Source organism: Pinus tabuliformis, chromosome 4_2 (assembly GCF_031772625.1).
Source record: "Pinus tabuliformis cultivar Carrire ecotype Pingquan chromosome 4_2, CPIR1, whole genome shotgun sequence".
Lineage (NCBI taxonomy): Eukaryota > Viridiplantae > Streptophyta > Pinopsida > Pinales > Pinaceae > Pinus > Pinus tabuliformis.
Window position 1 is genome coordinate 1,188,389,411 of NC_142304.1, and position 22,124 is coordinate 1,188,411,534.

Genomic DNA, 22,124 nt, shown 5'->3' on the forward strand with positions numbered 1-22,124 from the left:
ACCTTTTCAGTGGCATTCTTAGCAGGAATGGCTTCAACCCATTTAGTGAAATAATCAGTAGCAGTCAAAATCCATGATTAGCCATTGCTAGAATTTCCATGGAACTTCCCGATGAAGTCCAGACCCCAATGCTGAAAAGATGCCTCCACAATGACAGGTTGTAGGGGCAGGGCAGCAAGCTTCTGTTTCCCAGTGAACAGTTGACAAGCTTGACAACTTCTAACAAACTTATGCACATCAAAAAAAATAGAAGGCCAATAATAACCAACTCTCAAAGTTTTGTGGGCAATAGTTCTAGCAGCATAATGACCACCACAAAATCCTGAATGGAACTTAGAAACTAACCTTTTGGACTCAATTTCATCAACACACCTAAGTACTATGCCCTCAAGATTTCTCCATCCAAGGCCATCCTTCATGAGGCAATACTTAGTGGCTTTTAGTCTAAGAGCCCTTCTCTTATGAGCCACTAAATGGTTAGGACATGCAAGATTTATCAAGTAATAAATAATGTCCTTGTACCACTCATGCTCTCCCAATCTTTGCAACTCAGGTAGAGATAGATCGTTAAGACAAAACAAACCAAGAGCCTTTTTATTACATTCGGTCAACATTTGAGCCAAACCTTGGCCTTTGACTAGCTCGGTGGGTCTAATTTCTAAATCATATTCTTGTATTTTAGTAACCCACCTAGCATGAGTCCCTAAGCAATCAGTTTGAGTTAATATATCTTTAACAGCAGAATGTGGGACAAAAGCAATGACTTTAGAATAACCCACATAAGTTTTGAAATGCTTAAGAGATTTGACTAAGGCATAGGCTTGCTTTTCCATGGTATTGTATTTTAACTCGGAATTTTGGAGTGCTCTACTCAAGAAAGCAATAGGCTGCTTGTGACCATCTTTATTTTTCTGTAACAGGACACCAGCAATGGTGTCTTCAGAAGCGAAAGAGAAAATCATGAAATCCTTGGAATAATCAGGACTAACTAAGACAGGAGCTCTTGCAATAGCGCATTTGATTTCCTGAAAAGCCTTTTTACCATCTTATTGCCAAACAATTTTTACATCTTTCTTTAGAAGACTCTGAATAGGCTCAGCTACTTCTGCATAATTTGAAATAAACCTTCTAAGAAAATTTGTTTTCCCAAGGAAAGACTGAAGGGATTTAAGATTATGGGGAAGAGGAATCTTTTGGATTGCTTCAATTCTTTCAGGATCAATCTTGATTCCATCTTTAGAAATGATGTGACCAAGTAATTTCCCTTCGGTTACTCCAAAAACTGACTTACCCGGGTTCAAAGAAATCCCATACTCTCTACATCTATCGAAAACCTTCCTAAGATGATTTATATGACTGATAACATCTTTAGAAAATACAGTAAGATCATCTTGGTAAATTTCGATAAATTTCCCAATTAAACCTTTGAAGGCATAATCCATAGCCCTTTGAAATGTAGCCCCAGCATTGGTTAATCCAAATGGCATTCTAATGTATTCGAAAGTACCCCATGGTGTGGTGAATGTGGTTTTGTGACGATCTTCTTTTTTAACCCATACCTGATTATACCCAGAAAAGCCATCTAGCAATGACATCATTCCAAAACCAGTTACTCTTTGCAACAGAGTCTCCATGTTTAGCAAAGGGTAATTATCTTTCTTACACGCTAGATTAAGATTTCGAAAATCAACACAAAGCCTTATCGTACCGTTCTTTTTTCTAACAATCACCAGGTTGGAACACCATGTTGAATGCCTTGTTTGAGCGATAATTCCTGCTGCAAGCATCTTTGAAATCTCTTTTTGAACCAAAGGGGCTAACTTAGGATTAATCTGCCTAAGCTTCTGGCGAAAGGGTTTAGCATTTTCATCTTTTAAGGGGATAGTATGTTCCATGACATCTTCCCTATAGCCTTTTAATTCATCATAAGAAAATGCTAAAACATCTCGATATTCGCGAAGTAAATTGGTTAACTTCTTTCTTTCCTCAACACTAGTACCTTTACCAATTTTAACAATCTTTGGGTTCGCAAGAGTACCAATGTTTATCTCGAGGTATTTGCCTGGGTCCATTTTATTTTCCTCTCTCAACTTCGTGGCATCATGACGATCAAAGTGTTGCTCTAATGCAACCACATTCCTAGGAGTAGGATTTATGATATGCTCATGATTACCAGATCCATCCTCCTCAGAATCTATCTGAAAATCTTCAAACTCATCCAGACTATCAAGAAAACGGATCACTTGCTTTTCATCATTAAAGACTTGCCAATGCTCTGAGTTATCTAGAACAGATGGTCTAAATATAACTTCCATTTTAATCTTATCCTTAATTAGCTCATCAGATAACTGGAAGGTAGTAGCAGCTACGGCAAGTTCATCCGCCAAACTATTATGCTCTCTTGGGATAGCTTCAAGGTCAAGGGCATCAAAGTGTTCCATAGTATCCCACACAACATTTCGATAATTCCTTAATCTTTGATTTTTACATGTAAACTTATTTTTAAGCTGCATGATAATTAAATCAGAATCCCCCTTAATGCTAAGCAACTTAATTCTCAAAGATTTTGCCAATTCAAGACCCAACAGTAAAGCCTCATATTCAGCGACATTGTTGGTTGCTTCAAACTCCAATCGATAGGCAAACTTGAAAATGTGACCAAGGGGAGATTTAAGCACTATTCCTGCACCTTTACCATGCCTAGACGATGCACCATCAAAATACATGTACCAAACTTTATCATTGAGATCCTTAATCTTATCATCAGGAGGAATTATGAAATTAGACATGATAGCGTAATTCCCAATGTCAGATTGCTCTTTAATTATCTCATTATGAGGTTTCTTAGGATCTTCAACATGGAATTTTCTCTCGGGCTCTCTATTAAGTCTTACAAAACCATCACCTCTAAGAGAAGGAATCATAGCATATGACCAATTCATTTGAATACTCCCTCCTAGATCAGAAGCCCACTTTCTGGATAAAAGCATACTCCAAGCATCAAGCACATCAACAAGAATAATGTCCATAACAACCATGATGTCCGGTAAACTGATAAATGAACCTGTAAATCTTTGATCAAACCATGAACTTCAATCTTCTTAGAATCCATGGCACATATATTGTAGTAGGGTCTAGAAACTCTTAAATTAAGTTGTTCCATGACCCTTTTAGTCATGACACAAGCTGATGCACTAGAATCCAACATGCAATTATTCAATTTATATCCATTAACCAATAAGGTGATAAAGAAGGGTTGGTGATCTTTGTTATCTGAATCTAAACTTTGCAAATATATGGGAGCATCGTGATAGTCATCTTCTGGGGTCTTTTGTTGAAAAATATTTACTTGAGGACCTTGAATAGCTTTTAGTAATTTATCTCTTTGGGAAGGGATTTTCAAAATCTCCGAGACAAGAACCCAGATTTTCGCATTGTTAAACCAACTTCCCAAATCGACATCTAATCCAGAGTTTAAACCAGGGTTAAAAGTTCGAGGGGGAATTTCGTTCCCGCTCTGATATTTATCCCTTCTCTGATAGGTTAAACCTTTATCTCTAGCAATTTCCATGATTTGCTCTGGAGAGGGTTTTTCGCCATATAACTTAGCCAAAATTTCATCTTCATTTTCAAGGTTATTTATACTAAAAGCTGACGAGGGATTCATAACGTCTCGACTATTTTCCTTAACCTCCATCCAATCATTCATAGACAAAGGAAACTCGCTACCCACTACATTTATTTGATCACCTGCCCCAAACATTCCATTATCTAAAATTCTTCGAACGATGGGACAAGTAGCCTCCTCATGAAGAGCATCACAAACCCGACAGTAAGGCGGAGCATTATCGACTAAATTAGTAAGAGGATTAGAATTTAGGAGGTCTTTGCTCACTAGATTGACCCTTCTTTTGCCAATTGTTATTTCTATTATTATTAATTCTGGGTTGGAAATTTTGCGTTTGCACTCTTTCCATTTGGACCAACCTATTCTGCAAAGTAGCTATTTCCTTAGTATGATTAATTTCCATGCTTTCGATCTTTTGGAGGAATTTCTGAACAAGCTCGCTATCAGGTTCTTGAACCTCTTTTCCTTTAGGTTCTTTCAATTTCATTGCATGCCTATCAAAACCTGGGATTTCAGACTTCCCAGATGTTGTCTTATCCTTTTCAAGCTCTACGGCTAAGGCTTGGCAATCCCTATAATCAGGAAGTTTAGCACGTCTCAACTCATAAGAGGGCTCAGGGCTAAAGGCATCAATATAAAAATCTCGAAGAGATTTGTCGGTAGGTTTATAATCTTGAGGTAATTCTTTAATAATATCATTAAACCTTTTGTTAAATTCTTCAGCGGTTTCATTCTCTCTTTTTGATTATGCTAATAGCTTTCACGAGGTGTCTTCCTTCTCTCTTATCTCCATACTTTTCCTTAAAGGCATTAATGATCGATTGTAAGGAATCAAACGAATTACGAGGCTTTTCTGAAAACCAGTCGTGAGCATCGCCCTCCAAGGTTAGAATAAAAAGAGTCATTCTAACATCTTCGTGATTAAAATCAGCAGACCTTGCGTACTTAGCCATCCATAAACTAAAAGCTTTCAGATGTGAATTAGCACTAATTGCGTTATTTCCCTAAAAGCTAGGCAATTTATCTATCCCATGTGTTGGAAGATCATTGGGATAACCTTGAATGTTAGAAAAATCGCAAGGGGCATATATATCCATGATGTCGTGCTCGACCGGGCTGGTAAAAAGGAAATGGATATCAGATAGGGCTTCTTGTCCGAGGTTAACAAGAAGTGTATGAGAAGATAGTTTGTGTAATCGTACTCTGAGAGCCCTTTCAGGACCAGGAGCAGGATTAACCAAACTGCTTGGATGTCTTCTAGTATACACTCTTGTAGAGGATATCTGAAGTGGAGTCGCCACCCGGACAAAAAGTGAAACACGGAAAAGCTCGAAAGGAAGGAGCTAAGGACAGGAAAGAACGAGAGGAAAGAAACGAGACAAATGTCGAAGGAACCAAGGACAAAAAAAAATCTATCCCCGGCAACGGCGCCAAAAAATGTTGTCGCACAAAGTGTCCAACACCGCGACAACGCTCAGACCGGGGGCTGTCACCCTGATCCTCGATCTCTCCGTTTAATCCGTCTCCCTAGGCTAAGGGGGGTAGACCCTATGAGATAAAGGAGGACCAACTGGGAACCAGCTAGGCTGGGAGACACAGCGCAAACAAGCACTTGATTGATTTAAAAAATTGATTAGCCCTTTAAATACTTAAGACCGGTGCCTTTGCTAGATGAAGTGAAAACTGATTGATTGGTTTGCTGCTTAGAAAATAGAAATGGAAATAAACCCTTTAACAATAGCTTGAAAATACTTACTGAAGTGTTTAGCATACGATAAGCATTAATCAAGCAATAATGAAAGATAGATGCGAGATATTCACTAGATGCACAAAATATTAGCAATTAAACTTCAAAAGATCAAATGCTTTAAATAACCATAGAATTTAAATGCTAACCAGCTCATAAAATGAATCACCACTTTCAAATAGCTAACCTTCAGATGTAAAAATTTAAGCACATTTAGCTATGTCAAATACCACGAAAAACATTTCTTTCAAGATTTCCTAATTTTTTAAACATTTTATTTTTAATGATTTTCAAAGTCATGAAAATAAATAAATAAATTCTAAACTAATATCAAACCCAAAAAAAACTAAAAAAAACCTTTTTATGATTTTATTATTATTATTATTATTATACATATATTTTTATAGTTTATATTTTTTAGATTTTCTTTTGAATCAAAATCAAAACAAAACTAAATCTAAATTTAAAGAAATTTAAATCTAAAACTAAAACAAAAACAAAAAAATAATAAATCTAAAACGAAAACTAAAAAAATAATATATGCTAACTTAAACAGCACAAAAATTATGAGATCTATCCTAAAACTAAACCAACGAAGATAAATATAAACACAACCCTAGCCCGTATTCAAAAATTTCGAGAGTTTGTTTGCCCGCAGGAAGGAGAAGACGAAGGAGGTTTGCTTGACGGCGGATTTGTTTGCAGGTTGGACTGGACGATGAGGAGGAAGAACTAGAAGAGGCAACGCGTGAAGGTAGACGACAGCAAAAAGGGATAACACTCGACGAGTTTGCAGCAGGGAGGCAGCGCGCAGCATGCAGGTGGGCAACGGATTGGCAACATGAAGCAGCGTGGGTGGAGGAGTATGGAGTTTGAGGCAACAGCGTACAGGCTTATGGAATAGGGATGACGTGAGGCATGCGAAAGGGAAGATGGCGAAGATGTTTGCAGGTGCGTGGAGTGATTGCGCGCGGGAGAGATGGAGGAAAGCACGCGTTTTGCAGTCTTTGCGTGAGGGGATGAGAAGAAAGTTGCGTGAGGGCTGGCAATGAAAGGTTCCAACTGAGGAGCGAAATGCGTGGGTAGTCGTAGCAGATTGCAGGTGAGGTCGATGAATGGAGCATGGCAAATACCACAGGCCTGGCAGCGTGAGGAGCTCAGGTCTGAGGGAGAAGTCACGCGGGTGGCCAGACAGTTTACGCGCAGGAGAGGAGAAAGGGATGTGTGCGGTGGTGACAGAGCTGTGGATTAGAGCGTGGAGCAAAGGAAAAATAGACGCAGCGAGCCACAAAATTTTTTATTTTTATTTTTAAATTTCATTTGCAGGTGTGGGAATTTGGCAAGGCGACAAAGCTTGAAGAGGCTGAACGATGAAGGAGAAGGAACTTCACACAGAGGAGTGGTATGGCTTGGACCATAGTTTTAAAATTCGACTGATTCGAAACGGAAACGACCGAGTTGATCCGTTTCATTGCCCAGAAATGTGACTCGGTGGAGGAAACGGTTCAGTAGGCCGAGTCATTTAATGACTCGGCCGAGTCATGGCTGACTCGGCCAACTCAGCCGTTTCTGTATTGACTCGGCCGAGTCATAACCAGTGGCCTGTAAACCCATCAAAACAGCGATTTGACATTTTTTTAATGAAATTTTGAAGTGTTTGTTGATTGGTTTGAACTCCAATGTGTTTTATGAATTAGTTAAATGTTATTTGGGGTCCATTTCCCCCTCCCAAACCCTATTTAACACACTCAAATGCTCTCTACTATTGATATGCTATTCAAATTTCATGGTAATGTTAAATTCTTAAAGTAAAAGTGACATTCTCAATCTTCATTTTCATCCTTTTACTTAAATTTTTAACATTACCATGAAATGACTCAGGATGTTTGAGAGTGGTTTTGGCCTCATTGGATTTCATATGGAGAAAGTAGAATTTTAAATTTCATTCAAAATCCAGCAGACTTATCAGTTTTTCAAGATTTCAGGATTGGAGGATTGCAATGTTTCCATTGAATTTTGTCATGTATTAGGTATGGAACTCGTATTTAATCAAGAGCACCAATCCCTCTATGTACCTTGATGTTAGTGACATTGGTTGTCGAACTCCTCTGGGATTCGCTCCCAAACCAGGAGCTTCTGAAAATGTTGCCCCCGCTCCCGTTTTCGCTCTCGCTCCCCACTTTCGCTCCTGCTCCCAACTTCCAAGTAACACTGAGCCAGATGATGTTGGCAACTCTAGCAGTAGCCAGTAGTACTGGTCACAGAGTTTTGTTGTAGAGGCCATTTATAGCCTCCTTGGTTATGTGTTTTTGTTTTGATCTCTATATCATCATCGTGTATGTATTGGACAATGCATTGGGTGCCATTTTGATATAATGGATATATTCATGAGCCTACTTTGATCATATGTTGTCTTCTATCTATATTCTAATGCTGTGTGTTTGGAAACATGAATGAAAATATTTAAAATTATGTGTTTTTATAAAAAATAAATATTTAATATATTTTTTACAATGACCGAGTCATTGAAATCGAGCCGGCCGAGTCGATACTGAGTCGGAGTCAGAGTTTTAAAACAATGGCTTGGACAGCCTTGAGCTTCTTCTGAAACCTTAAAAAGTTTAACTCCCTTTGCTTCTGATGAAAACCATGCAATAAATTTCCAGATCTGAAAATGACTGAATGTGAAACCCTCAGACAGCAAAATAGTGACCTTGTAAAAACTGGTTGTGAGGCTAGATCTTACCCCCCGGGCCTAGATCTGGCTTCCAACAAGAAAATCTTCCTGCAACTTGCAAAAAACAAAAAACCCAGAGGCAAAATATGCAAGGAAATAACCCAAAATTTAACTAAATAATTACAGTATTCACAAACTAACGACTCTAAGCAGCCAGATTTATCAATAATCCACAGAAATATTTTCAAAATTTTAAATTTACTATGAGATGCTTCAGAAAACCCCTCATGCATTCAAAAGAGAAATTTAAATGATAAACCCGAGATCAAAACTGGCTGGGCTCTTCAAAAAAGTGCTTCTCGGGAGTTGGCTGGTTCAGCCAAGAACTTCCCCAAATGCCCATTGATCTTTGAAATCTAGATTTTCCTGCACAGCTTACTTCAACCATCAACAAAGAGAGAGAAAAAAATACGAAAATCCAAATCTAATGGAGATACCTGCCATCACATTCAAAAATTCCACTACCATTCAAACCCTAGTGTCTAAACAAGATACCTGTGTTCAAAATCACTCTTCATCAAGCTATTATCAATGGCTAAAATTAAATTTATGCAGAAAAATGAAACATCTTACAGCGTTTTCAGAAGAGTCACACCAGCAAGATTTCAACCCCAAAGTCTTTATTTATTGCATATGAAAAATGAGTACAAGAGAGCATTCTTTAGCACAAGACTCACAGATCCAATGATCTCAAATGACCCCTGACACCCTATTTAAAGGAAAATTTCCCAACGGCTAGTTCGAGTGATCCATGTCAAAGTGATCTCGACCGTCGATGAGGATCAAAATCTCTTTTAATCTCATCCATCGAAATTTTAAATGCATTTGAATATATTAAAAATTTAAATCTTGCATTTATTTCCTCAAAACTTTGACTTATTATTATTTTATTATTTAAAAAAAATTATTTATTATTATTAATTTTTTTTTTTTTTTTTTAATCTTATTATTTTTTTATTTTTTATTATAATTTTTTATTTTTTATTATATTATTTTTTATTTTTATTTTTATTTTTATGTTTGGACCCTCGAACCTAGCCTTCGGGAATTTTACCTAGGACCTAGGACCTATGAGGGGATTAATTATTTTCTAACCCTCAAGACACTTTACATCATGACTTTTACAATTTTACATCTCAAGGGGGAAAACCCATTTGACAAAGATCCTCATGGACTACCCAGTTCTACGACACAAACATAATCTAGCAGATCAAGCAATTTGTAATAACCTAACAAAATAGTTAGAATTATTTCCAAATTACTTTTACATAGACTCGACCTAGCACACTAGGATTCCCCTAAGATTCCAATGACAAAATCCATTCCGGCTTTGGGGTTAGGTTGAAGGAAAACTCTGCCGATCATGGATCGGTGAGACAAAAAACCTTCCGGAATGTAGATCATCACTAGAAAATTAGGTTTACCTAGGCAAATACATACATGACACAGATCTGCTAAGATTATTTACAATTTACACATGCAGACCGTGTTTATAACATAACATGATCGGGTTGATGATGACAGTCGAATGGCACGGACACGTTGATCAAGCGCTACCCCTTTTGCGAAAAAATGGGGTGTACTGCTATGGGTAGTTGACACGTAGTGGTCAACACTCCCAAACCGGTTAGAATCTACCCAAACAATTTCTGGGTCTTGGAGATCTCATGTGCTTTAGCCTCTCCACCAATTTTCATGGCTAGAGGACATCTGATGCTACCCCAAATCAACACTCCCTCTTAGCGAGGACTGTGCTCTAGTAATACTCCTCACTGAGTATCACCCTGATCATCCAGCGTCGGTCCCTGTGTTGATAATAAGCCTCCCCGCCCAACATCCTCTGCATTGTTGCATCTTGTACTGCTGCCCATGCTTCTGCTACTACCACTACTGCATCTGTACGACAGCTCCCTCTACATCCGTGTTGTTGTTGGTCCTTTCTCCCAACATTGTATCTACACTGCAACTCCCTCTACATCCGTGCTGCTATCACCCCCATTTCTGCTACTGAAACGGGTTCTTTATCATCCCCATCTTTTCCCTGAAGTAATCAAACTTTGTCCTTCCAAGGGCCTTGGTGAGGATGTCTGCCACCTGTTCTCCTATACGAGTGTAGCTCCACTGTACAGCAACTCGTTGGACACAGTCTCTGACAAAGTGACACCGAATATAAATATGCTTCGACCGATCATGAAACACTGGATTCTCAAACAGCTTGATGCAACTCTGATTCTCGCACATGATCTTGGTCACCTTCATTTTTCTTCTGAATAGGTTCACAAGAAGTTTTCTAAGCCATATGGCCTCACACGAAGTTGTGCTTGCCGCCATATATTCTGCCTTAGATGAGCTCAGAGCCACGGACTTTTGTTTCCTACTGCACCAGTAAGTCATTCCTAATGCAATGTTGAAATAGTACCCAGAGGTACTTTATTGATCTACTGAACTCCTTGCCCAATATGCATCAGTAAATCCACTCAATCTAATATCCTTACCCCTGGTGTGCAAGAGTCCATAATCAATTGTTCCCTGTAAATACCTGAGAATATGTTTGGTTGTTGCCCAGTGCGCCTTCTTTGGTTCCACCATGAACTGGCTGAGGGTGTTGACAGCGTAGCAAATGTTTGGCCTAGTATTGACCAAATACATCAGGGACCCTATGAGATGCCTGTATAAGGTGGGATAACATCCTTGTCTTTTGATGCATCAATCTTCTTCCAGTTGGTGATCATTGGAGTAGCCATGGGACTACAGTCCTCCATCCTGAATCTTTTCAGGATTTTTGTAGCATACCTCCCTTGCCCAGGGAAGATCTCTCCCTTCTGCTGCCAAACTTCCAACCCTAGGAAATAATGCATTCGTCCCAAATCCTTCATATCGAATTTTGTGGCTAGATTCTTCTTGCAATCCCTAATGAGCCTGGATGATCCTGTCAGAAAGAGATCATCCACAAACAATACTAAGATTAGCGGCTCATTCTCTACAACCAGATAGTAGAGATTTGCGTCCGTGTCACTCTTGACAAATCGCATCTTTTGCAAGTAGCCATCGATTCGACCATACCATGCTCTAGGTGCCTGTTTCAGCCATACAAGGCTTTCTTCAACCTACATACATGGGACTTCTTCTCATGTGTCTCAAAGCCCTCTGGTTGTTCAATGTATACCTCTTCTTCTATTACCCGGTTCAGAAAAGTCGTTTTGACATCCATCTGATGAATCTCCCACCCCATCTAAGCTGCAAGAGATATCACAGTCCTAATAGATGTATACCTGGCTACCGGGGCAAAGGTTTCCTCGTAGTCAATTCCTTCCTTTTGAGCATACCCCTTAGCCACAAACCTGGACTTATATTTCTCAACACTGCCCTCTGCAGCGTATTTGATCTTGTAGATCCATCTCGAACCTACCATTGATCTGTCTTGAGGCCTTGCCACTACCTCCCAAACATTGTTCACCATTATGGAGTTGTACTCCTCTACCATCGCATCTAGCCAAACCTGATGTTGAGCTGCCTCCTGGAAACTGGCAGGCTCCGCATCTTGAGCTACTAATGCCTAATATCTATCTGGCTGTTTTCGCTCCCTCTTATTATTTCTTGGCGCACCGATGAAGTCCTCTGCATCTCACAGAAACTTACGAAGTTCCCTGTTAGTTCTTCCTCTGCCAGCAGGTGCTTTTGTTAGCTCCTCCTCATCCTGTGAATCTTCCTGATCCGAAGAAGAATTATTTACTTCCATTGGTTGAAGAGGTTTAAACAACAGCTCCTCTTTTGACTACTACTCAGAAAGCATCTCACGAGATTTTCTGAAAGCCCTGTCCTCCATGAACTTTACATCTCGTCAAACCACTACCTTCATGCTCCCTAGAAGATAGATTCTGTATGCCTTGGCGTTCTCGCTATATCCCATTAGATATCCCTTTTCCACAGTTTGATCCAGCTTTTTCCTCTTTTCCTCGGGTACAAGGCAATATGCTAAACTCCCAAATATCCTGAAATCACTGACTTCAGGTGTCTTCCCTGTGAAAACTTTCTCTGGAGTAATCTTGCCCAACGCCCAATGAGGAGTCATGTTCTGAACATAGATTGTTGTGTTGCATGCTTCTGCCCACGGAAATTTTGGCATATCTTTATCATACATCATGGCCCTAGCTGCTTTTACAATAGTTCTGTTCTTCCTTTCTACTACTCCACTCTGCTCCGGATTGTAAGGAGTTGTCCACTCTCTTCTGATGCCCTCCTTAGCGCAAAAATCAATGAAGTCCTTATTGACATACTCTCCACCATTATCTAAGTGCAAAACTTTTATTTTCTTCCTAGTTAGATTCTCCACCAGAGCCTTGAACTCTTTGAATCGACAGAAAACCTCGTCCTTGGTTTTCAGAAAATAAATCCAAGTTTTCCTTGAGTGGTCATCAATGAAGGTAAGGAAGTACTCGGCACCACTAAGAGCTTTAGTGGACATAGGTCCATAGATATCTGAGTGTATCAAACCTAGTACACTCTTGGCCCTATTTTTACTTCTAGGAAATGTTGCCTTGGCATACTTTCCTAAAGCACATCCTCTGCATACATCATCTCGTTCTGTACTAAAATTGGGAACTCCTGTTACAGTGCTCCAGAGAATTCTCAGAGCCCTATGGTGCAAATGTCTCATTCTTCTGTGCCATAGTTCGTTCAAGTCCTTGTCTCCATGACTGCCTATTAGTGCCATTGGTGATTTTAGTTGTAATCTATACAACCTGTTACTTTTGATCCCAATCTGCACTTTCTTTTTCCAGCGCAGGTGTTTGACGTATACTTTCTCCTTGATGAAGAAGACGTCATAGCCCTTTCCTTGAAATTGTGACACGGAAAGTAAGTTCATCCCCAATCCTGGTACATGCAACACATTGGTAGCACGAAATTGTTCTACCGATTCTGTTTGAAAAACTATGGTACCCCTCCCTACTGGAGTACACTTTGCTTTGTTCCCCATGGTGATCTGAAAGTTCATCTTCTCCTCTCGATAATCTGAGAAACATTCCCTAATTCACATCATATGCCAAGAGGCTCCAGTGTCTGTATACCATACCTCTAATGATGCAGAACTAGTCATACAAGCCACTTCTTCTTCCAGCCTGGAAGCCAACATAGAGAAATCGAAATCACTTTCTCTTGTGCAATTTTCTGAAAATCTATGTGAGTCTCTTGACGTGGATTCCTTCGCATCATGGTCTTGACCCATAATTGTTTTTCCCTTCATCTCTCTAATTACTTGCTTTGATACCATGTGAAAATTCTATCACTGCAACATCTGATTTACTTTGCCTACTTATTTTCCAATAAGTTATTTATGAAATTCCTTCAATAAACATTAAAATAAATTCTGCTGCAAATATCACACCATAATACAGAAACAAACACATGCACAAGAATCAACACATCGACACAGATATTTTGAACAACAGCCCCCGGAAAAACCCAATGTGGGAAAATCGGTGGAGCAAAGGAGGATTTTATTATTCAGCAATTCTTCAGTACAATAGGGTGCCAAACCGGCTTACCCAACAGAGAGAAAAATTCTCCAGCACTTCTCCCAGTCCCAATGTCAACTTGGCTGACCCCTGCGTAGCTCCCAGACACTCTGCGTCAGCCCCTGCTTCGCTGTGTCAGCCCTGGGCCTCTCTGTGTCGCCCACGCAAGCCCTCTAATGACTGCATTCTGTCGCTGCCACTGCATCTACCTCTCTTGCCTCTACGCTGGTCTTCTAGTGCTGATCCCGACTCTCTATTCCATACTTGTTGCCTCCTGCTGCTCTCCAGACCACTAGTTCGAATTTCTCATCTAACCCCGCTCTAGAAATCGACCTGACTGGTCTCCCTCAGTGTGTCCTCCAACTAACCCTCAAGCCCCTTATTATACTTTTCTCGTTGACCCATCAATGGCCGAGATTAAATCTCTAATCAACGGCTAAGATTAGATTTGGCTTGATCCATGTCTTTTGGACCATTCTAACCCAGTTTTATATTAATACCCATTAATATCTTATTTTTCCTAAGTTTAGATTTAGGAACTCCATTAAAAATATTAATTATTTTAATATCTCCCAAACCGGTTAGAATCTGCCCAAACCATTTGTGGGTCTTGGAGATCTCATGTGCTTTAGCCTTTCCACCAATTTTCAAGGCTAGAACACATCCGATGCTACCCCAAATCAACAAGGAAAAATCTGAAAATGAAAATTGTCCCGCCAATACTCACCCCAAAAGTTTATACTTTTAATTCATGAACTTGACAATTCTGTGATAGAATATCCATATGGTTTGTTGTTACAACCCAGGTTTCCTTTTCTGTTTTTTGTTGATTCAAGCTTCCAGTCAACACCAGCAAGTGCAGCTACTCTATGTTATATTTAACAACGAGACAGAAACATCCAGCCGTGTTACCAAAGTCTTGTTTCACTAAGGAGACACATGTGAGGGGTATCTATTCTGCAAAAGTTGCCCAGGGCTCACACCTGGCACCAAGCATTTTCACAAACACCAGCACACAAGCACAAGCATGTCACTGCATAGACTTGAACAGTGAACCCGGGTGGGTTGATAACAACACCCCACTTTCACCAACCCGGCAAGCCACCATTGACCATCCTAGGTATTTTCACACAGAAACCAGTAAGAAATGTCCATGTTGAATCTGTGGTGTTTACTTTTCATTTGACTATGGTCCATCATTAATTATGTTAATTAAAAGGTTCAAAGAATCATAGCTTTTACTTATGCCAATTCAAATTTCCCATAAAGGGAAGTTAAAGGACAAAAATATCCATATGAAGTACTAATAACCACGTGCTGTGTTAAACTGCCGCGCACTGGGCAGCAAGTCAGCAGGTAGGCTGGGGCTTTAAATGACCTCAGAGAAGTGTCAAACAGACACCAAAGCTGATTTCCCATTTACCAGAGATACCTAGGGCATTGCAAAATATTGCTGTAAATGCCCAGACACTCTCCTTACTTCATCACCACTTCAACTTGTCCATTCATGGGCATTAATTATGCAAGTATGAAGTACTTGGGGTAGCTAGCAGCGATGACCTGCTCTGTTATTGCAGCACCCCACTTCTCTTTGGTATTTAAATTTTGGGGTTTCTTCCATCTTGTATTAGATTTGATCACGCACTTAAATGTAGCAGATTGATCTATTATTGCAGCTGCTGAGTTAAGAGTGTTATCTTTTAACATTTTTACATCAACCCTCCATTTTCTACCTATTTAAGGGCTTGCAATTTCATGTTCTTCGCAATTGTCATTGACCTTACAGACTTCTTTAAGATAACAAAGCTACAAAGCAGCAAATTTGCAGCCAGTCTATTTAGAGTCTACAATAAAATACAGAAAGTGCAAACCTAAGTCCTTTGTTATGTATTCTTGCTTCCTTCTTCATATTCCAGTTTGAAAATACATCTCTTGCATCTGGATGGAAATGCCGAAATAAATCTATATAATCTCTGAAAAAATCGTCTATCCATGATATTTCATCTGCAAGAGAGCAACAGTGAATCAGCAAAAGTGTGCTCATAGATTGGTAAGGGAAGAGAATCTGCCTTGATAAGAAGAAAGCAAAAGGAAAGTGAAAATAAGGAAGACTATATTATTGTTGACTATAACCAAAGGAAGATAATGGGGCTGTGAAATTACATCCAAAAACTCCATCTATGATGGCATTTAGGGGGAAATACATAGTGCCTCCTCTTAAAAGGTTAAAATTGAGAACTACTCTATTATCAAACTATGTAAACATGTACATGATCAAATAAATTACATCAAAGAGTGCGTTCCAAAGGAACTGAACATCAAAAAATTGTTGAACAAGATGACTATGCATTTTGGGAACATTAGGCCTCAAACAATGTGCAGGGAGATCAACAACTGTCAAGTCTCAAGGAATAAATGAAAGATGTTACGAATAAAATATATATAAATAATGTAAATGATAATAAGCATAAATAATTATTAGAAAATTAGTAATTAGGTTGAAGAGGCATGTCTAAATGAGACATGACTCTCCATGAAGAGACACCTGCTTGGTATATAAGCAATATAAGCAAGCCTCTCGTTTTCATTGTATAATCATTCTTATTCATATATTTTAATATAATATTTATATCCTCAATAGATAACTTCATATTCCAAGTCTTCTGGAGTAATTAATTTATAGAAGGAACTTTGTTCGCTTCATTTGGTATCAGAGCAGTCGATCCTCTGGCTGCTTCACCGCTACACAGAGCCACCCTCTCCGGACCAGGCCTTTGGCCATCAACCTGTCGTCAACTGCGTTGTCGTCGTTATTCCAGCGTTTCGCTACTAGTTTTGGAGTTTCTCCATTTCACCAGATTTTGTCGTCAGGCCTTTGGCCATTTAAAAGATTTAAAAATATATATATAGAAATTATTCAAAAAGAAAAAATAGTTATATATATAAAGAAAAAAAATACAAGTAAAAAAAAAATATACATATAACAACTACCTGTAGCCATCTCTCTCCGCATAGTCAACATAAAGACTGCATTTCTACCACCGCAGAGCAGGTCGACAGTTGTCAAGAGCTGCCACAAGAGCCCACATGACCATCAAGCCAAACGAATCATCTGCAACCGTCATCGTTTTCGCCATCAAAACTGCTGCACAGTCACTCCCTTTGATTGTCATTGCTGCCGACCCTTCTCACCACCACAAAACTGCCCCATTTGACTCCCGACAGTCACCTACTGTGTTTCGCCACTTCCATTCTCCTTGTATGCCACATCTACCACCATTGATCAAATCCATCGTTTTGTAACCATCGACCAGTATCATAAACGCCCTACTGCCAAGACCACACAAATTGTGCCCAAGCACTGTAGTCTACGAGTTTTGTACCACACTGTTATCTCCACCACAGGCCCTGTACCACCATCGTACCATCGAAATATACATCGTACGCCACATCTATCTGTTGTCATGTCGTACGTTGTTCAGTTTCCAAGCGACTAGAAGCTCCGTTTTATCAATCCGGGTTAGTTGACGTCAAACGGTCAACCGACATCGTGACGTTTCGGTTTGTGGAGTGGATTTGTTAACATATATATATTTACGAAAATATATAAGCGGGCATCCTTATAATAATCGAAAGGTTGTTTTATGTACGGTTATTCCTTTTTTAAAGGCCAACGTAGCAAAAGTTAAGTTAATTAAGGATTTAGGAAAAGAAAAGAGACGTGACTTCAATATATATACATATATATATTCTAGGTTTAATTAAAAGGGTGAAAAAAAAAAGAAGATAAGTAAATTTTAAAAAAAAAAAAAAAATCAGAAAATTATAAGGAAATAATAAAAGAAAAGATTATAAATAAAAAAATATAAAGAGAAGTTTTATATTAATAAAAAATAAATAAATAAAAGAAGGGTATTTATTAAAAAAAAGGTTTTATATTAAAAAAACTTATACTTGAAAAAAAAAAGGAATAACAATAGAAAAATAATTAAATAAATAAATATTAAAAAAAGGGAGAATATTTGAAATATATATATATATATAAAAAGGGAGATAAAAGAAGTGAAAAAAAAATATGGAATCTCTAAGTAATGAACAAAAACAATTCCAAAGAGATGTAGAACAAGTAATCACAATACTTAAGCGACGACATGCTGAGGAGAGAAAGAGAATGGAATCCCTATTCCAAGTTGAACATCCATCATCACTCCCACAAAATGATGTAATCCATTGAACGGAGAAAGTGCAGCTAAAAGATCAAGAGAATGGCAAAATAGCCAAAATCCAGCAAAACAAGAAAGCGTTAAAACACGAACATAAAGATCTTGTGGATATCATAGTTTTAAAATTCGGCCGATTCGAAACGGAAACGGTCGAGTTAATCTGTTTCATTGCCCAGAAATGTGACTCGATGGAGGAAACGGTTCAGTAGGCCGAGTCATGGCTGACTCGGCCAACTCGGCCGTCTCTGTATTGACTCGGCCAAGTCATAACCAGTGGCCTGTAAACCCATCAAAACAGCGATTTGACATTTTTTTAATGAAATTTTGAAGTGTTTGCTGATTGGTTTGAACTCCAATGTGTTTTATGAATTAGTTAAATGTTATTTGGCGTCCATTCCCCCTCCCAAACCCTATTTAACACACTCAAATGCTCTCGACTATTGATATGCTATTCAAATTTCATGGTAATGTTAAATTCTTAAAGTAAAAGTGACATTCTCCTTAATCTTCATTTTCATCCTTTTACTTAAATTTTTAACATTACCATGAAATGACTCAGGATGTTTGAGAGTGGTTTCGGCCTCATTGGATTTCATATGGAGAAAGTAGAATTTTAGATTTCATTCAAAATCCAGCAAACTTATCAGTTTTTCAGGATTTCAGGATTGGAGGATTGCAATGTTTCCATTGAATTTTTTCATGTATTAGGGTATGGAACTCGTATTTAATCAAGAGCACCAATCCCTCTATGTACCTTGATGTTAGTGACATTGGTTGTCGAACTCCTCTGGGATTCGCTCCCAAACCAGGAGCTTCTGAAAATGTTGCTCCCGCTCCCGCTCCCATTTTCGCTCTTGCTCCCCACTTTCGCTCCTACTCCCAACTTCCAAGTAACACTAAGCCAGATGATGTTGGCAACTCTAGCAGTAGCCAGTAGTACTGGTCACAGAGTTTTGTTGTAGAGGCCATTTATAGCCTCCTTGGTTATGTGTTTTTGTTTTGATCTCTATATCATCATCGTGTATGTATTGGACAATGCATTGGGTGCCATTTTGATATAATGGATATATTCATGAGCCTACCTTGATCATATGTTGTCTTCTATCTATATTCTAATGCTGTGTGTTTGGAAACATGAACGAAAATCTTTAAAATTATGTGTTTTTATAAAAAATAAATATTTAATGTATTTTTTACAATGACCGAGTCATTGAAATCGAGCCGGCCGAGTCGATACTGAGTCGAAGTCGGAGTCAGAGTCGACCCTCGGCCGAGTCGGAGTCGGAGTCAGAGTTTTAAAACATTGGTGGATATGCATTACAAAGAAATAATGGAAAAGGACAAAGAAATTTCTCGTCTTAATGACCACGTCAAAAAATTACTGGCACAAGTGAAGAAGACTAAGGTCACAAAAAAAAAACTCAAGAAGCACTTATCAAAACAAGAAGAGGAAACTTTGCGTTTAAAGAACCTTAATAAAAAATTATTAGAACAAATCAGAGATCTAAAAGATGAAAAGCTTAAATTTCAAAACACTGAAATAAAGTTGATAAATCAGAAATCAAAGAACTTTTACGTCTGGGAAACCATAATCAAAGTCTACTCACTCAAATCAATAAAATTAAGGAGGATAAGAAAGCATTAAAAGACAAGTTGGAACAATTCACTCAAGAAAAAGTATCGAAATCTCCAGTCACAACAGTTCAAGTTGAAAATAAGGGAACGAATACGGATCCAGTGAATATGACAACTCAAGAAGACAAGTCAATTGAAGAAACGACCCACTTAGATGTTGCAGTTCAGACAATGAACATCCCCAGTGAATGTTTCATAACCAACTCAACAACATCTTCGCCAAAAGAAAGTATAAAAATTGCCACATGCCCAATAAGGGAAAATCAAACCAAAAAAGTTCCCTATAGGCATCCGAATCATGAGATTAGACTAATCAACCATGCTACGTATTTGGACCATTCAGAACCGAAACAACAAACTGATGTTCCAAAGAATAATGACGTAACATCAATTCCGTCTTATGCTGACAAGTCGTTACAAAATTCCAGTGATCAGAATACTACACAGAAGATTAATCTAGGGTGGTCCGATCCCTTCTCATTGCGACAATTTTGTTTGTCACTTAGAAGATCATATCAGCTTGTATCGACAAAGATGTTTGTTCTGAGAGAGAGACATTCGAAGCCGAAAAAGAAATCAAGCCTTTTTCATTAACAAGCTTTGAGGACAAATCTTTTTGAGGAAGAAGGCAATGTTACGAATAAAATATATATAAATAATGTAAATGATAATAAGCTTAAATAATTATTAGTTAATTAGTAATTAGGTTGAAGAGGCATGTCTAAATGAGACATGACTTTCCATGAAGAGACACCTGCTTGGTATATAAGCAAGCCTCTCGTTCTCATTGTATAATCATTCTTATTCATATATTTTAATATAATATTTATATCCTCAATGGATAACTTCATATTCCAAGTCTTCTGGAGTAATTAATTTATAGAAGGAACTTTGTTCGCTTCAAAAGATAGGCAAAAGGAAACCAAGAAAACGAGAATAAACTGCTTATAGAATAAAACAAGAAGAGGGTGTACCAAGTGTAAATGCACAAGTCCTCATCCAAGGTGTCAAAATTATCTCAAAAAGATAAAGGCCTAAAAGTAACTTTTGGAGGGGTCATCAACTGTCACCTCAATAACCTACTCCTACTCTTTGGGTTGGTTAATTTCCAATTCAAGCGGGCAATCCCTAAACATTAAATCTTGAATGAAGGAAGATGAATCAAAAGGGGTTCAAGAATCTTGGTGTAAATCGGATTTTAAAAAACTATTCAACTGTTAATTCTCGATTTACTAAAACAGAAAATGAAACTATAAGATCTGGAAAAATAGAAGGCTTGTTGGGTTCAATTTGAATCTGGATTCTAATGTAAATTTATGTTGCAAATTCTGGATTTGTTACAAACCAAATAAGCCTAACAAAAGATGCTATAACAATAGGGTTTCTAGGTTTAAAAACTACTCTGATCTTATGAATGAGCGAACAATATATTTCAAATTTTAGGACAGCCAAAGGAGTTGTTGGCTGGGAAAGAGGAGACCCAGGAAAGCTGATTTTCTATATAAATTTCAGATCCTAAAACAGCCCACAGATTGGTGCATCTAGGATTCAAGGAATGAAATATAACTTCAGATTTATACATTCATTTACTTCAGATTTCAAACCAGCAATGTGTAAAACTAAGATTATAAGTGGAAGAGTGTTAGAAAGCAAGACCAGTGCCTAGAAATTTTATAGGGCAAATGGAGTGTATGAGATGATGTCTTGATGAACCTTATCTCATGAAAAAGGGTTAAGTGAGATCATAATAACTAAATTGCAGCACTTTATATGAATGTCCCAGAATGCAGAAAAATGTTTTCAAGACCCTAGATAAGGAAGAGTTTCAAATAAATCACGGGAGTGTGTTTATCACTATGAAATATAAAATCCAACCACTTCATGTGAACAAACACAACATTCTTTTGACAATTTCCAGCAACAAACATGATGAATTTAGATGAAAATAAACCATACATAAAGCCTTCAAGTAAACAGTAAACTTACCCAGTTAAATGCCTCCCTAATATGCTTAAAGAAACCCAATTTAGCAACATTCACCTTCAGCAAAATAGATCCAAACACATCAAATCTCAAGCTCCACAAAGCTAAAGTCTCAAGTCTCTCCACAAACTTTCTACCAACCTTACAACTGGAGAAGCCTCTGTTACTTTTTGTAGCATTGGATGTGTTCTAGTCACGAAACTCGATGGAGAGGCTAGAATACATGAGATCTCCATAACCCAGAAATCGTTTCTGGAAATTCCACCTAGAGAAGGCTTAATTAGATTATTAACCTTTTTTTTAATGTTTCATAAGTCTAAACTTGGGAAAACTGGTTAATTAATCAGAATTAATTAAGTCAAAGTGAGAATTCTCTAGAAACTCACACAGATCGACAGGGAATTAATCTGGGCCCTTGATTAAGTTCTAATATTGGTTGTTGGTGCTCCAACAGAGGAATATAAGAAGTCGATGGGTAGATGGAGAACGCACCAGTGTAGATACTCAGTGATCTAGACAGTTCAATTTTCTAGTGCAAGTGATTCAGCAAGAGAAATAGAGTCAGAGATCAAGTTGCTGGTGGGAGAGGGGCAAAGTAGCAGATTTCCTGAGGAGTCTCCAGGTCTGGAAGAGTCCTAAGAGAAGGCCAAAAATA

The 22,124-nt window shown here is 38.2% G+C and overlaps 1 protein-coding gene across 1 annotated transcript in view; it reads right to left on the reverse strand.

Annotated features, from left to right (window-relative positions):
• LOC149173927 (uncharacterized) overlaps positions 1-22,124 on the reverse strand; it is a 374,409-nt gene that overhangs the window by 122,263 nt on the left and 230,022 nt on the right. Inside the window, exon 5 of the mRNA XM_089424796.1 lies at positions 15,500-15,632. Within this exon, the coding sequence (XP_089280922.1) occupies positions 15,500-15,632 (133 nt within the window). The remainder of the gene's footprint in view (positions 1-15,499; positions 15,633-22,124) is intronic.